Here is a 17,052-nt window from a genome sequence, read left to right as displayed (position 1 = left end):
AGATTGTGAAAGTAGTTCCAAAAAGGTTCCCATAATGTGAAAAAATTCTTGTGGGTACAGAAATAGAACACCTAATCTTATCTAAATTTAAACATGACATAACATCAAACAACCAATGGGCATGAGTGGGCGGAGCGGCATCTTTCCATTTAAGCAACCGAACTCTTCTGGCTAAAAGAGAAATAAAAAGCCAAAATATGCAAATCATTCGGCTTAAGAGTAAAATCAGTTCCTCCAACAATGCCAAACAAGGCAGTCAGAGGGTTGGGTTTAAAGTTTAAAAAGCTCTGAGAAAGTTTGAAATACTTCTTTCCAAAATTTATCAAGCCGTGGGCAGGACCAAAACATATGAATTAGAGAGGCTTCTTCAACATTACACCTATTGAAGTATGGAGAAAAATCTGAGTGAAAATGAGAGAGCTTATCTTTAGTCATATAGGCTCTATGAACCACTTTAAATTGTAAAAGAGAGTGACGTGCACATAACGAAGTGTGAACAAGTTTAAAAATTTCATTCCAAGTATCCTCAATAATTGATATCTGTAGGTCTTGTTCCCAGAGGTTTTTAATTTTATCTAACGGAATGTTTCTCATTGCCAACAACATACTATAAATATTAAAAATCGATCCATTATGAAAAGGTTTCAGAGTAAAAATTGTATCAGATTCTTATCTGGACATTTAGGAAATGTATGAAGTTGAGAACGCACAAGTCTTTAATTTGTAAATATCTATAAAAGTGAGCTTTATGAAGATTATATTTAATAGATAGTTGATCAAATGAGGAAAGACTATCTCCAACAAACAGATCCTGAAAACATTTAATACTTAGTTTTTTCCACTCTTTAAAAACTACATCAGTCAAAGAAGGTTTGAAAAAATAATTAGAAAAAAGGGACTAGAGAGTGAAAAACCAAGTAACCCAAAGAACTTTCTAAATTGTAACCAAATCCTCAAAGAATGTTTAACTACATAATTATCAGTTAAATTACTTAAGGATAGAGGAATTAAAGAACCAAGAAGAGAAATAATAGAGAATTTATTAACAGAATTAACTTCTGAGGAAACCCAGACCAGACAGTCTTCATGATTAATATAACCAAAATGTAAGGCAGTGTATGTTGACTGCCCAGTAGTAAAACCTAAAATTGGGTAGGGCTAATCCCCCATTTTTTTTTTTTTGGTTTTCTGAAGATGAACTTTGTTTAATTGGGGAGTTTTATTCTTCTATAAATAAAGTGTAATCAAATCTAAAGAGTCAAAAAAAGATTTAGGAATAAAAACAGGTAGGGCTTGAAATAAATATAAAAACTTAGGCTAAATATCAATTTTAATAGAATTGATACGTCCAATCAGTGATAAAGAAAGGGAAGACCAGTTTGATAGTACCTTCTTAACATACTCCAAAAGAGTGATGAAGTTTTCTTTAAAAAGAGATTTATAATTCCTAGTGATTTTTATACCCCAAATATGTGAATTGATTTCTTACTATTTTTAAAGGAAGGTCAAAGTTGACTGATATCAAATTATTCAAAGGAAAAAGGTTCACTTATGAAGATTGTTTATATCTCCCCGTTTCTGATTTTCTTCCTGTTTAAAAAAAATAAAATAAAATTCTGCGCATTTATTTCTACCACCGAAGTGAATGACCATGCAATTTCCAACATTGTATTTCATTTGCCACTCTCTTACTCATTCTCCTAATCTGTCTTAAGTCCTTAAGTAGCCTACCTGTTTCCTCAATACTACCTGCCTCTCCACCAATCTGGCACACTGCTAGTGTCTTCCATAGTGAAGACTGGTGCAAAATAGTAATTTAGTTAATCTGCCATCTCCTTGTCTCCTGTTATTATTTCTCCGGCCTCATTTTTTTAGCGTTTCGATATCAAGTTTCTTTTGTTTTTTACATGCTTGAAAAAGATTTTACTATCCACTTTGATGTTGTTTGCTATATTGCTTTCATGTTTCATGTTTTCCCTCCTAATGATTCTTTTCATTCTCTGTAGATTTTTAAAAGCTTCCTAATCCTCTGTCTTCCCACAAGTCTTTGCTTTGTTGTATGCCCTTTCTTCTGCTTTTACATTAGGTTAGACTTCCCTTGTCAGCTGGTTGTACTGCAGGTGTGCGCCTCTTAAAGTCCATTTGGACCACGTTTGATCGCATATATGTCTGTAGTCCTGATCGGAGAACGTGACGTAGCGGATGTAACCAATCTCGTGTATCGTGTGTCTCTTGAGTGTAGTAGCGTTATCTCTCGGTTTAATTTTCTTTTGAAAATATTACCATAAAGTGCATCATGGCTTCCAAATGCAGCAAAACCACTCCTAGTGATAGCAGCAGCAAGAGGCAAAAGAAAAGTATTGATTTGGAAGTGAAACAAAAGGTTATTGAACAATATGAAGGTGGAAAACCAGTGAATGCTATTGCTCGGGATTTAGGCATGTCACATTTGACAATCATGACGATCCTGAAACACAAAGAAAAAATTCTTAAAGCTGTTAAAGGATTGGCTTCACTGAAAACTACAAGGCTTATAAAAATGCGAGAGGGACCTATATCGGATAAGGAGCAATTGCTAAGTACTGTATATAATATGGTGTTCACACAATGTCCAAATCACATAACGTCTGATTTCACAGAACGTATCGTGGATGATAAGCGACGCATACCTGTATTTTGCCAGTTGAGTATTTCTTTGTTTTGGGAAAACAGCTATCCTACACCTTGCTCATTTTTCCCAGAAGCTCACGCCATTGCTGCTTTGCTGTCATCCCTGCCAGCATCTCCTTCCAATGTACTTTGGCCACCTCCTTTCTCATATCATTGTAATTTCCTTTACTCAATTAAACCCAATAATACCCAATCCAGTATAGCTGATCCCCTAGTAGGCTCAACGACAAACTGCTTTAAAAAGCCATCCCATAGGATTTCATCAAACTCACTCTCTTGAGCTCCATTACCAACCTGATTTTCCCAATCGACCTGCATGTGGAAATCTCATGACTGTCATAATATTGCCCTTTTGACATGCCTTTTTTATTTCCCGTTGTGATCTGTGGTCTACATCCCAGCTACTGTTGGGAGGCCTGTATATAACTGGCATCAGGATCCTTTTACGCTTCCATTTTCTTAACTCAACCCCCAAGGATTCATCATCTTCTGATCCTGTGTCACATCTTTTTACTGATTTGATGCCACTCTTTACCAGCAGAGCCACACCACCCCCTCAGTCTACCTTCCTATCCCTCCGATACAATGTGTAACCTTGGACATCAGCTCCCAACTACAACCATCCTTCAGCCATGACTCAGTGACAGTCTGTAATAGTAGAACAAGATCATCCATCTTATTTCTTATACTCCGTGCGTTGAGATGCCAGAAGTAACCTTTGATTCTGATTAATCAAGAAACTATCAACATCCATTTTAAATATACCCAATGATTTGGCCTCCACATCCATCTGTGGCAATGAATCCCGCAGATTCACCACCCTCTGGCAAAAGAATTTCTTCCTCCTCTCTGTTCTAAATGGACATCCCTCTATTTTGAAGTGTGCCTTATGGTCCTAGAGTCCTCGACTATAAGAAGCATCATCTCAATATCCACTCTATCTAGGCCTTTCAATATTCCATTGGTTTCAATGAGATTTTCTTTCATTTAAGGACCACCCCCATCACTGAGGACATGCCCTTTTCTTATTATTATCACCAGGAAGGAGGTACTCAGTGAATCAGGAACAGCTTCTTCCCCTCTGCCTTCGATTTCTAAATAGACATTGAATCCATGAACACTAACTCACATTTTTATTATTTGTTTTTGCACTATTTTCAATTGAAATCCCCCATGACTGTCATAACATTGCCCTTTTAACATGCCTTGCACTTGCCTTCCTCACCACTAACTCAACATGTGTCCTAACTTTTAGGGAATCTTGCATGAGGCCTTCCAAGTCCCTTTGCACTTCTGATTTTTCAATTTTCTCCTTGTTCAGAAAATAGTCTATATCTTTATTCATTTTACCAAAGTGCATGACTGTGCACTTCCCTACACTATATTCCATCTGCCACCTCTTTGTCCATTCTTCCAATTTGTCCAAGTCTTTCTACAGCCTCCCTGTTTCTTCAACACTACCCGCCCCTCCACCTATCTTTGTATTATCTGCCAAATTGGCCACAAAACCATCAATTCCGTTTGTTTTTATTTTTACTTTCTGGCTCTGCAGTTTTGTTATTGATTTTCAGGATAGATGCTAATGTACCATTGCACTTCAAAAAAGTGGAGCAAAGAGTAATCACAGATGTTGACTTGAATCAGTTCTGAAGGCACAGATTAATCAAGGACACTCAGAATGTGTGTATACACTTCAGATCATTCACTTTATTAGATACAGGAATGGAGTCCAATATGGTCTTCTGCTGCTGTAGCCTATCTACTACAAGGTTTGAAGTTTTGTGCACCTAGGGATGCTCTTCTGCATACCACTGCTGTAATAGTGGTTATTTGTCGCTCTCCTGTCAACTTTAACCAGTCTGGCCACTTTCCTTTGACCCCTCTCATTAAGGCATTTTCACCCACTGAACTGCAGCTCACTGGATGTTTGTTTTGTGTTTCTTGTACTATTCTCTGTAAACTAGAAAGACTGTTACACGTGATAATCTCAGGACATCAGTAGATGTTGAGATATTCAAACCACCTGTCTGGCACCAACAATCATTTCATAGTCAAAGTCACTGAGCTCATTTCTTCTTTATTCTGATGCTTGGTATGAACAATAACGGAACCTCTTGAACATGTCAGCATTGCATTGAGCGTTGCCACACAATTGGCTGATCGGATATTTGCAGTAATGAGCAGTACCTTAAGGTGGCCACTGAGTGTCGGGGACAATTGTAAGTGATGAATCTGAATGACTTAATGAAATGGTATCAAGGTTTTGGTGGATGGATTTTAGCTTGGCTTTTGATGAGGTTTCATGTGGCAGGTAGATTACGTTTATGAGATGTGGGGGAGGGTGCCAAACTGGATGAAATTTGGTTGAGCAGCAGAATGCAAAAAATAAGTGATGTGTGGTTTTGTGGCTAAATGGTTCTTACAGTGAATTACCCAGGGCTCAGAACTTGGCCTTCTGTTTTCTCTAAAGTAAAATAAGGTGATGCAAAAATAACCACGTGGTTTGTTCAAGAGACAGATGTTAACCTATGAGAAGACAACTGGTCTGGTTAGTTGGGCAGAAAAGTTGCTGCAGTTCTTCATTGATTCTTTTATTGTTATTCTGTTATGGATGTATTGTGTGTGCCTGCAAGAATGGGTTGTATATGGTAACAGATGTACTTTGATAACAAATTTACTTTGAACAGTGGCATTTTTAATTCAGTCAGGGAGTGCACGCGAAAGCAACAAGTTAAAGGAATACTGAATGAATATGAAGGTATTTAGTGATGTGGAGGAACAAAGGGATCTCTTAGTCTGTAGGTCCATAGATGTAGCTTTGAGGGGATACTGGATATACTGAGGCCAATTCCTTCGCATCATTGAATGTTGAGAGGAAACAATTAAGGCAACTAATATTCGAGGAACTCAGCAAGCCAGACAGCATTCCTGCAACATTTTGTGTATGTGATGCTGCCTGGCCTGCTGAGTTCCTCCAGCATTTTGTGTGTATTACTCAGATTTCTACCATCTGCAGGTTTTCTCATGTTTGTGAAGGAATCTAATATTGAAGTCTCTTGGGGAAAAATGATGATCCTATTTCTTCTACTGTATCAGAGCCTTGAAAAATGAGAGTGCATAGATTTAAACTAATTGGTAATAGGATAAAAGGCAAGATGAAGCAATTTTTTTCACACAGATACGGCTTTGGACTGGAGCTCATGGTCTTAAAGGGTAATACCGACATAATCATTTAATTTCTCAAATCTGTTCTGACAATTAATTTATCTAATTGGCATCTTAATTTCATTAACATTTCCTTTCTCAGTTTTGTAACTTTCAGTAATCCTGCTTGTCAGACATCAACCATAGTCCTGAGAAAGATTCAGAATTGTTTCTTAGTAATATTGGACTTTGAAACAAAGGAGAAAGTTTGTGTATTCATATTGCAGTCATTATCTTACTGTAGGAGGACAAAGAAGCTTTTGAAGCAAAGATTTCCAAGATGAAGTTGCAGACTAAGGCAAAGACTACATCACTTTCTGCTCAGCTGGAGGATCTGAAGAAACAGCTTGCTGCTTCAGGTTCAAATGAGCAGACCACTGGGAAACACAAGGTGTGCAATTTTCCAAATGCTACCTGCATCTCATTCCAAGTAAGGAATCTTAATAGACAACAGGCATAACAAAATTCAGCATTAGACATTGTGGGCACGCTGTGTTGATACTGGAATGCGTGGTGACAATTGCGGTCTGCCCCAGTGCATCCTTGGGTTATTTTGCTTGTTAATGCAAGTGACACACAGTTTGATTTGATGTGCAGATAAACCTGAGTCTGTATGTTATTACTTGAAAGTTAGCAAATGTGCTTTTATGTTTCGCCAGAACTGCACTGTACAAATAAGTTAAATGTTGACATTTTTGGCACGTGGCCAACATAAATTGTCTGCAAGGATATCATAGCCAAGAAGTAGGATGCAAGTTTATTTTTTCGTGTGCTGTGTGAAAGGGTGGTAGAATTGCACTGAATCAAAACTTGTCATGGAGAAAAGGGATATATGTTTGAGAAGGAAACAAAATGCCGAATGGTGACCTGGTGTGCTGTAAGAACTGAAGATTCCTTGAAATTCCATTGAATATTATAATCCTTAAGATTTGGAGGACATGGCTATATATTTGAATTTATCCATAAACAACAACTTGATGGAGAAGCACTTTCATGGCAGCGGGGTTGGTAACAAGAGAACTCAATTAAAATTGGAAACAATGTGAGATATTTCTCTTTTAATACAATGCTTTACGAGATTAGGGAATGAACCAAATGAAAAGATATGGATTCAGATCCAGCAGAAACTTTCAAATGGAGATTAGATAAGTGTTTAAAGAAAGCATATTGGGGGGCCATAGGGGAAGAACACCTGGGTCAGGAGAATGTAACTGATGGCTTGTACACATTAAGTTGTACGAGTGAATCACCTTATGATTTTAGGTGTAATTGTCATATTTGAAATAGTTAATGTGCTTTAAACAGTATTTCAGAGAAGCCTGTAGGAATAAATATTGCTATTTTGTGAGAACAGATGACTTGACCACCTTTGTTATTTAAATGTAGCAATCCACTGATGGTGAACAGGAACATGCAGCTGCGAATCGAGGTAAAATCTTGATGTTGAGGAAAAAGATTGAGGAGTTGGAGTCGCAGGTTGCCAAAAAAGATTCAGAGTTAAAGAACAAGGTAAAATTTTCATTAAAATTTATTTCTTGGTTTGCTTGTGTTGGATTTGTTCAAATCACGAAGTACGATATTTCAGAAAGCCATTAATCAAGTCCCACACAAGAGATTAGCACACATAATTGAGACGTGTATGATTCGGGTCATATACTGGCATGGATTGAAAACTAATCAACGGAGTGGAAACAAACGGATCAATTTCAGGGTAGCAAGAGTAAGAGTGAGTTGTGGGGTATCACAGAAATCAACTGCTTGTCATGTGTTTGATGGAATCAAGTCAAGTCACTTTTTGTTGTCATTTCAACCATAACTGCTAGTACAGTATGCAGTAAAAACAAAACAACGTTCCTCCAGGACCCTTGTGCTACATGAAACAACTCAAAACTAAACTAGACTACAGAAACAACACAAAACTACACTAGACTACGTGAAACAACACAAAACTACACTAGACTTCAGACCTACATGGGACTACATAAAGTGCATAAAACAGTGCAAACCAACAGTACAGTAATTAATTGTACAATTATTGTACAGTACAATAATTAATAAACAAGACAGTAGGCAATAATCAAGTTATTTTTAGGTTTGCTGACAACATGAGATTGAGTGGGATAGTGAGTTTTGCGGAGGATGCATAGAGGCTTCAAGGCAATTCAAGTGACTTGAGTAAATGGGCAAATACAGTATTGCACTGACAGATATGAACTTAGCCATTTTGGTAGGCAAATTAGCAAAGCACGGTATTTAAATATTGATGGATTGGGCATCGTTGGTGCACAAGGAGTTCTGATTGTCTTAGCACATCAGTTGCTGAAATCAATCATAGGTGCACAAACAGTTACGTTAGCATGTAGTTTTTAAGCCTTCATTGCAAGAAATGTTGGTCTGAGATTGATTTATTACAATTATACAGGGCTTTCATGAGACCACATCTGGAATATTGTGTGCAGGTTTCATCTCTGCCTATGGAAATATATACAGTGGATTCTGGTTAATTGGGCGATTGTTTAATTGGGCAGCCACTTAATTGGGACAAATCTAAAAGATGAATATCTAATCAAGAAAATATTTGAGATTACCTTTGTTTATTTGGGACACTGCTGCTTAGCTGGGACAGGACATAGTTGTTGAACAATTTCTAACTGGTGATAGGTCATGTGCACCTGTGTGGCTATTTGACACTATAACATGCTTAGAGGGAATAGTTTTGAAATAACATCAGTCACCTGTGTTTGTGTTCAAAAAACAGATTTTTGTCACTGATAATTGGTGAGAAATAAGCTTTAAGACAATCCAGAAGTGGTTTGCTTATTGCGGTTTCAAGCATTCAGGCTTAGAGTTGCCAAGAATGGGTGGGAATGAAAATGAAACAACTTCACAACTTTAACCAGTTATGATGTATGAAGAGTTTGAAGGTATCGACGATCACCTTGAATGTTACAATGAAAATTTTGAGTATACAATTGTAAAAAGCATTATCTGCACTAGCTGCGGTGACTTCATTCATTTACAGTCAAAAGAACACAGCAGTGTACATTGGATGAATTCTGTTGATAACAAATATGCAATTTTATAGTACTGTAGTAGTATTAATAGTGTTCTAATTTATTTTGTATTTCATTTAAATGCATTATTTCTGACTTAGTTAAATGGTAATTTGTCCTTTTTATACCTTTTTAATTATTTGAATGAAACTTCAGCTTATTGAAGCAGCCACTTAATTAGGCCAAAATGTGTCCTGATGTGTACCAAATTACTAGAATCCGCTGTCCTTACCATAGGGTGAGTGCAAGGAAGTTTGACCAGATTGCTTCCTGAGATCGCTTTGCTGTTGTATGAGGGGAAATTGGATTAAATGGGCTTTAATTAATTCCAGTTTCAAAGAAGCATATAAATTCTGACTAGGCTTTTCAGGTTTGATAGAGGGAGGACATTTCCTTTGACTAAGGAGTAAAACAGAAGGCATTGTCTCAGGTTATAGAGTAAGATATTTCCAAGTAAGGGAAAAAAAATCACTTGGAGAATGAGGAACTTGACAATTTCACAAACAATTGGTAATTGGTTAATTGCTGTCATGTGCACCAAAACACGTTGAAAAACTTTTGTTTCTATGCTATCCAACAGATCATTCCATACATAAGTACATCAAAGCAGTTCTAAAATGGGAAAACATTTTGGAATTCTTGCTGTTAGTGAGAAGGTACAGTGCAGATAGACAAATAAAGTGAAACAGCTGTGACAATGTAGATTGATCTGCAGTCCCTCTATCATACAAGGGGTCCATTGACTAATCTTGCGACACCAGGATGGAATTTTTGAGTCTGTTGGAATGTATTTTAAGCCCACGATAAATAGGTTTCCATATACAAAAAGCATTAAAAGTTATAGAGAGAGAGAATGAATAAGGCATTAAGGACTGTCATTGGATGGCAAAACAGGCTTAAAGATCTCAATGGATGAATCTTTTTGTATTTTTCTATATTTATGTCTGTTATTTTTGATGTGTAGCTTGCAGAGCTGGAAGCCCAATTGAAGCGTGGTGCTGAAATGGATGTGATGCTTGCTGAGAAGGATATGAAACTGGCTGAAAAAGAAGCATACATTATTGAGCTGCAGCTAGCTACTGCTTCCGGTCATGCACCTCAACAAATAATTCAGCCTGGTGAAGAAAATAAGGTGAACCTTAACAGAAATTTGCTATGGCAGTTTATTTAAATATGATATTAAATTTCATTCAAGTAAATTTACTTTCTGTTTGTAACCAGCTGAGTGACTGCACGTTATTAACATAGGCTGTGTGGTATTTAGATTTCTGGTTTAATTGCTGTGTACATTTGAGTGAAATTCTGTTTTGTATTTGAAGATAGTCAAGATTCAGTCGCATCACATAAAACATAACCTTGACAGACAATGTTCAATCTATATATGAGGTTTTCAGTATGTTAAAGGTTAAAGGAAAGTGTTGTTTGAGTATTGAAGAGAATTTTTAGGTATGATCAAGCCAAAAGCTAAAAAGTAATCTGGAACTAATGCAAAATAAGTTAATGGAATTTATGGAAAATAAGTTATCAAATGAAATTATAAATAATGGAAAAATAGCACTTTGAGGAATAATGATTAAGAGGTAAAGGAAACAAACAATGAAAGAAAATAGGTGTATAGAAAACTAAAAGAAATATCCAGTTTCATAGTCTTATAGTGATGACACATTGTACTTTTGTAGCATCAACCCAAGGGAAACTTATGAAGCATGTTAAAAGACAGCAAACAACTTCATGAGGTTAGATTGTGAAATATCTAATTCTCCACCTGTTGAAATAAACTATAATATTGTGAGAATTACAACTTTTGCATGTCAGCTACTTTGTCCATAATTATCGTAACTGTATATTTGTACAAAGTTGCTTTCAAACTTGCCTTTACTTTCATTATGGTTTGAGAAGTCTGGCGTATATAGACATCAGCAGTGATATATTTTAGTCCAAATGTGGTAGTTACTGTAGATATCAACATCATCACCACATTATGTGCCGTGTCGTATGACATAAGCAGTTGTGGTCTTATGACCACAATTGTTCTTGGCAAGTTTTTCTACAGACAGAACCTGCCATTGCCTTCTTTTGGGCAGTGTCTTTACAAGACAGGTAATCCCAGCCATTATCGATACTTTTATGAGATTGTCTGCCTGGCGTCAGTGATTGCATAACCAGGGCTTGTGATATGTTGGAAAGTGTATGGTCATGCACTTTGGTGGAAGAAATAAATGGGCAGACTATTATTTAGATGGGGAGAGAATTCAAACTGCAGAGATGCAAAGGGACTTGGGAGTCCTTCTGCAGGGTACCCTAAAGGTTAACCTCCAGGTTGAGTTGGTGGTGAAGAAGGCGAATGTATAGAATATAAGAGCAGGGGTGTGATGTTGAGGCTCTATAAAGCACTCGTGAGACCACACGGAGTATTGTGTGCAGTTCTGGACTCCTTATTTTAGAAATGATATTGGAGAGGGTTCAGAGAAGATTCACGAGAATGATTCCAGGAATGAAAAGGTTACCATATGAGGAATGTCTGGCAGCTCTTGGGCTGTATTTCCTGGAGTTCAGGAGAATGAGGGAGGGATCTCATAGAAACATTCCAAATGTTAAAAGGCCTGAACAGATTAGATATGACAAAGTTATTTCTCATGGTAGGGGAGTTTAGGACAACAGAGTACAACTTCAGGATTGAAGGGTGTCCATTTAGAACAGAGATGTGGAGAAACTACTCTAGTCAGAGGGTGGTAAATCTGTGGAATTTGTTGCCACGAGTGGCTGTGGAGGCCAAATCATTGGGTGTATTTAAGGGAGAGATAGTTTCTTGATTAGCCAGGGTATCAAAGGGTGTCAGGAGAAGGCAGGGGAGTGGCAGGGGTTAACTGGAAAAATCGGATCAACCCATGATTGAATGACAGAGTAGACTCAATGGGCTGAATGGCTTACTTCTGCTCCTGTATCTTATGGTCTTATGATATACACCAGCTGCTCATATGATCATCAACCACCTGCTCCCATGGCTTCAGGTGACTGATCAGCGAATCATCTACCCCTTGCCCAAGGGTGACTCGCAGGCAAGTGGAGGGAAGGAATGCTTTGCACCTCCTTTGGGAGAAACGGATCTCCACCTTGCCATCCATACTGTGGATATTACCAAGTATAATCTACATGATCTATATTGTAAACACTTACTCTTTTTCTTTTAGGTGCAACAGGATGAAATGCAAGAAACATCTATCAGTGACCTGCAGTCAATGGTTCATAGTCTGACCAGAAAGGTAGAAGAGAGTGAAGAAAAGTTCAGCCTTCTCCAAGAACAAGCAACCGTTCTGAAGGACCAGCTGAACAAAGAGAGAATTCAGTATGAAGAGAAAGAAGCAATGTACATGAAAAATGTGAGTGCAAGTATTCAGTAATTGAAGTACAATTTTTCATTTGTTTTTGCAGCTTGAATGATGCATTGAAATCTGCCTCTGTTTTTGAAGGTGTTACTGTTCATCATTTAATTTTAATATGAGGCTACTTTATGGTCAACTGTTTGATGTTACTTTATTATGATATTGGCAATAACATAGAGGTTTTTCTATAACCCACCCTGACAAATATTGCTGTTTTGAATCCATCCTTATTGGAATTCTGGGTAATTGATTTTAATGATGAAAATTTAAACTCTTGCAGTAAAAGTGCCAAGCACGATATATGTTCTTTTTTAAACTGTATACAAAGTCAAAATCTCTATTTAGCAATATATCCTTGAAAAATAAGCTCATTTATATGCATAACTTACAATTCTCACACAAATATTTGAAAATACAACAGGTTTGAAAATGTCAACTTTGGCCTAATTCTTATGTTTTTGTTTCAGTTAATTTAGTACCGTACATATTTTTCTTGGTTTGTGTATTCCAATTCTTTAGTATGATTGACTGCTCAGCTTGAAAAAAATAAGATAATTTGCCCTGGGTTACTTTTTCTCACAGCTGATCAGATATCATTTGCACTTTGCACATAATTATCAGGGTTTGTTTACACTTGGAATTAATAGTGTTAAATGTCTGGAGTACATGTCCTTTGTATTTGGCATGCAACTAATTGATTTAATGGACAGTATTGATAGAGAAAGATTCTGCTATTGCAAAGTCGGTGCTGAGTTGTTCAACACAAATAGCTTGCTTGACTGTGTATACTGGTCATTGTGCTCTTTGGTGTAACTCATATCATCAGAACTTATCCCTTTTATTGTAACCTCATAATGGATTTTTTTCTTTCAGATTTGTGTGTTTCAGGAAATGATTCAAACAAAGGAGAATCAGCTCACTGAACAGATACAGAAGCATGAACAGGAGCTCTTTCTCGTGGCTGCTAAATCAGATGCCAGTGCTGATCTTGACCAGGTAAATATGCTTTCAGAATTAAACTGGAAGCAAGTCAATGCATTAAATTTTTGATTTAGAATATATAATCTGAGAGATCATGACATGTTGGATGAAGACAAGGTGTTACTACTTGTAGAAACCAGAGGTCACTGTTTAAAAATAAGAGTTCACTCCTGTAAAACGATGAATCAATGCAGTACTTTAATGCCTGGTCTCTTACTTATTTTTTACTTTAATCTGTTTCTTTTGCCTTAACCATATAGGGGCGATTAATTTTGTTTTAGAGATACATATCTGATCTGTACAAATGATTGTCTTGAAAAGTTGTCAGCTGAACTACTGAACTGTTGCTAAGAAAAGTTGCCATGTATACATAGTGTTTGTGTATCCAATTGTATTTTTGTTATTGTGGAGTTGCATGAATATTTTCTTTATGCACACAATGTGTTCTGCACATGGGTATTACTGTGGTGTATGAATTAATTACAGTTTCTCTCAGTGAAGACTGGTGAATCTTATGAAATATCCCCTCATCTACAGCATCACTTTTTTTGTCCAGTATACTTTTACACATGAATTTCAACAGTTGCAGTCATATGTTTTTGATTGGTAAACATTTAAAGCATCTTTATGCGAGACAATACTGTTGATAAAACAAATGGACAAACTCTTCTTTATTGACATTACAGCATAAGCTACTTTATCAAGTTAGAGAGCAGCTTGATGTAACTTGGTAAGTACAGTCGGCCCTCCTTATCCGCGGATTCTGCATGTGCAAATTCAACCAACCGCGGATCGAGAAAACCCGGAAGTACTCTTTCATCACTTGTTCGAGCATTATTTGCCTTGCGTCTCGTTCGTGCGCTATTTTGTTCCTGTGAAAAAATGACTCCTAAAAAGCAATTTGGTGGTCAAAGCAATTCCGGAAAGGCTAAGAGGGAGCGTAAAGTGCTATCTCTCGCCGAGAAAGTAGAAATATTAGACCTTTTTGAAAAGTGGCATGTCGCTTTCCGAAGTGGGCCGTAAGGTCGGTAAGAACGAATCGAGCATTCGCACAATAAAGCGGAAAGAAACTGAAATTTGTGAAAGTATAAGTGCTGCCCCTGCAATGGCAAGAATGGTCTCTTTGGTTCGTGATAAATTGCTTGTGAAGACTGAAAAAACATTAAGTGTATGGCTGGAGGACATATGGCTAGAGGCTAGAAGCATATCCCTGTTGATGACCAAATTATACTTGAAAAAGCTCTTAATCTGTATGAGTACTACTGTGATGGGGTTGACTAGAGTGAGAGAAAAGAATTTAAGGCTAGTAAGGGATGGCTGGCTGGCTATATAAAGCGCTACAGCCTTAAGAATGTAAAGATCATGGGAGCATCGGCTGATGCTGAAGCCGCAGCAATGTTCTCAGAGGAGCTCAAGAATCTCAGAAGAGAAAGGCTACCTTCCAGAGCAAGTCTTCAATTGTGATGAAAAGGGCTTGTTCTGGAAGAAGATGCCCAATCGTACCTACATCCATAAGAATGCCCAGCAGGCCCCGTGGTTCAAGGCCTGGAAAGATTGCTTTACTCTGGTGCTGTGTGGCAACGCAGCCGGTCACATGATCAAGCCAGGACTCGTCTACCGAGCAAACAACCCCCGGGCCCTTAAGAGCAAAAACAAAAATTGCCTACCCTTGTTCTGGCAACACAACAAGAAAGCTTGGGTGACAGCGATCTTGTTCTTGGAATGGTTCCACCAGTGCTTCATTCCTGAAGTCAAGAAATATCTCGAAGAGAAGGGGCTGCCATTCAGGGCTCTCCTCATAATTGACAATGCTCCTGGCCATCCCCAATCTCTCTGCTTCGCCGATGATAATGTGGAAGTGATGTTCCTGCCTCCTAATACTACGTCACTGTAGCAGCTGCTTGATCAAGGCATCATTAAGTGCATTAAGGCGATTTACACCTGCCTCACCTTCGGGAGGATTCGTGCTGCCCTTGATGCCCTTGACCCAGTTTCCCTCGGGATCAATAAAGTATGTCTGTCTGTCTAACCCTGACTGCAGCATCATGGATTTATGGAAGAAATTCACAATTGCAGATTTAGTTGTGCTTATTGCAGAGGCTGTAGATGCCGTAAAGCCCGAGACAGTGAATGCATGTTAGAACCCACTATGGAGTGAGGCAGTCAGTGATTTCAGGGGCTTCCCCACTATTGATTCAGAAGTCAGGGATATCCTGAATGTTGCAAGGGAAGTTGGCAGGGAAGGCTTCTTTGACATGATCGAGAACAATGTCGAGGAACACACAGAAGAGCATAGAGAAACCCTTACCAATGAGGAACTCGAAGATCTGCTGAAAGCCTCTACAGAAGAAGATGATGATGAAGAAGATTTAGAGAAGGCAGAGCCATCAATTTGAACAGTTGAAAAATTTGCAGCAGTTTTTCACCAGGCGCAAGTGTTAAAGGATATGATCCTCGACTATGATCCTTTGATGGAACGAAGCCTCCGTGTCACCCTAGGGATAACAACATGCCACTGCAAGATTTGTTTGATGATGCAAAGAGAAAGAAGAGACGGCTTCCTATAACAATGTTTCTAACTAAAGATTCTGCAATTCTGAAGTCTCGACGTTCAACGCTTGAAGATCCTCAGCCGTCAACCTCCACAGTTCCTGACTTTAGTATTATTGATTTTCCTCCAAAGCACCCTCATTCCATAAGTAAGACAGTGTAACAACTACTGTACAGGTATTACAAGTTTTACTTGTTGTTTGATCATTGTTCGCCTCGCGTCTCGTTTGTTCACTGCTTGCGTTGTGAGCAGGAGAAACATGAACAGTCTTTTTTTTCTTGTCAATAAGACAGTGTAACAACTATTTACATAGCGTTTCCGTTGTATTAGGTGGTATAAGTAATCTAGAGATGACTTAAAGTATATGGGAGGAAGTGCGTAGGTTATATGCAAATATTACGCCACTATATAACGGACTTCAGCATCCGTGAATTTTGGTATCCGCAGGGGGTTCCCGGAACCAATCCCCCGTGGATAAGGAGGGCCGACTACAGGTATTAAGGAATGTGAACTAAAGATTTTACCCCCAACTTAATTAATACATTTTAATTCCTTTAATTCTGAGGTGTGGCAAAAAGGCACAATTATTGGTGCATTAGAACTACGTGTTGTTTGTGTGAGAATTCTCTTTTTGTGTTGGAATTTTTGTTACTTTTGCAGTTATTTATCACTCAGTTGATTCATTGTTTCAGTTGTTGAAAGCTCTCAAGCAGAAGCTGCATGAAAAGGAAGAAGTATTGTTGGGAAGGACTCAAGTTGTAGATGTTCTGCAGAAAGAGCTCGATGTGAGGGACCAGCAAATAAAGGTAAGGAAATTATTACTTGCTGTTCTGTGAAGCTAATATTAAAGGGAAAGATGTTTGCATTTTGCTAGCTAAGTGATTCTGTTGCAACCCGCACTGAAATTAGTTTAGAGGGAACCACTTCCAACAAATTCATAAACAAAAAATGATTGAATTCTTTTCTTTGTATGTGTAAGTAATGAAAGTGTCTATTCAGTCCGATGATAGCATAGAATGTTAGCGGAAGTTTGGAGCACTGTAATGTCTGGTTATGGCAGCTAGCTGGCACTGTGGATCTGCATCACAAAATAATTACAGTTGTGACCAAGATCAGGAGTGATATGCTATTAGTTGTTAACAACGTATAAACTCAGATTATAGTACAACATATTGATCTGATCATATTGTTCTTCGCTTTCCCTACAACT

The 17,052-nt window shown here is 37.9% G+C and overlaps 1 protein-coding gene across 2 annotated transcripts in view; it reads left to right on the top strand.

Moving 5' to 3' along the window:
* Positions 1-17,052, top strand: part of LOC140729708 (uncharacterized) — an 89,040-nt gene that overhangs the window by 10,502 nt on the left and 61,486 nt on the right. For both annotated transcript variants that reach the window (XM_073049807.1, XM_073049806.1), the window contains exons 4-9: positions 6,119-6,265; positions 7,261-7,383; positions 9,892-10,059; positions 12,119-12,307; positions 13,184-13,306; positions 16,535-16,648. In XM_073049807.1, the coding sequence (XP_072905908.1) occupies positions 6,119-6,265; positions 7,261-7,383; positions 9,892-10,059; positions 12,119-12,307; positions 13,184-13,306; positions 16,535-16,648 (864 nt within the window). The remainder of the gene's footprint in view (positions 1-6,118; positions 6,266-7,260; positions 7,384-9,891; positions 10,060-12,118; positions 12,308-13,183; positions 13,307-16,534; positions 16,649-17,052) is intronic.

This window comes from Hemitrygon akajei, chromosome 6, assembly GCF_048418815.1.
Source record: "Hemitrygon akajei chromosome 6, sHemAka1.3, whole genome shotgun sequence".
Classification (NCBI taxonomy): Eukaryota; Metazoa; Chordata; class Chondrichthyes; order Myliobatiformes; family Dasyatidae; genus Hemitrygon; species Hemitrygon akajei.
This window is presented reverse-complemented; position numbering and strand designations above follow the sequence as displayed.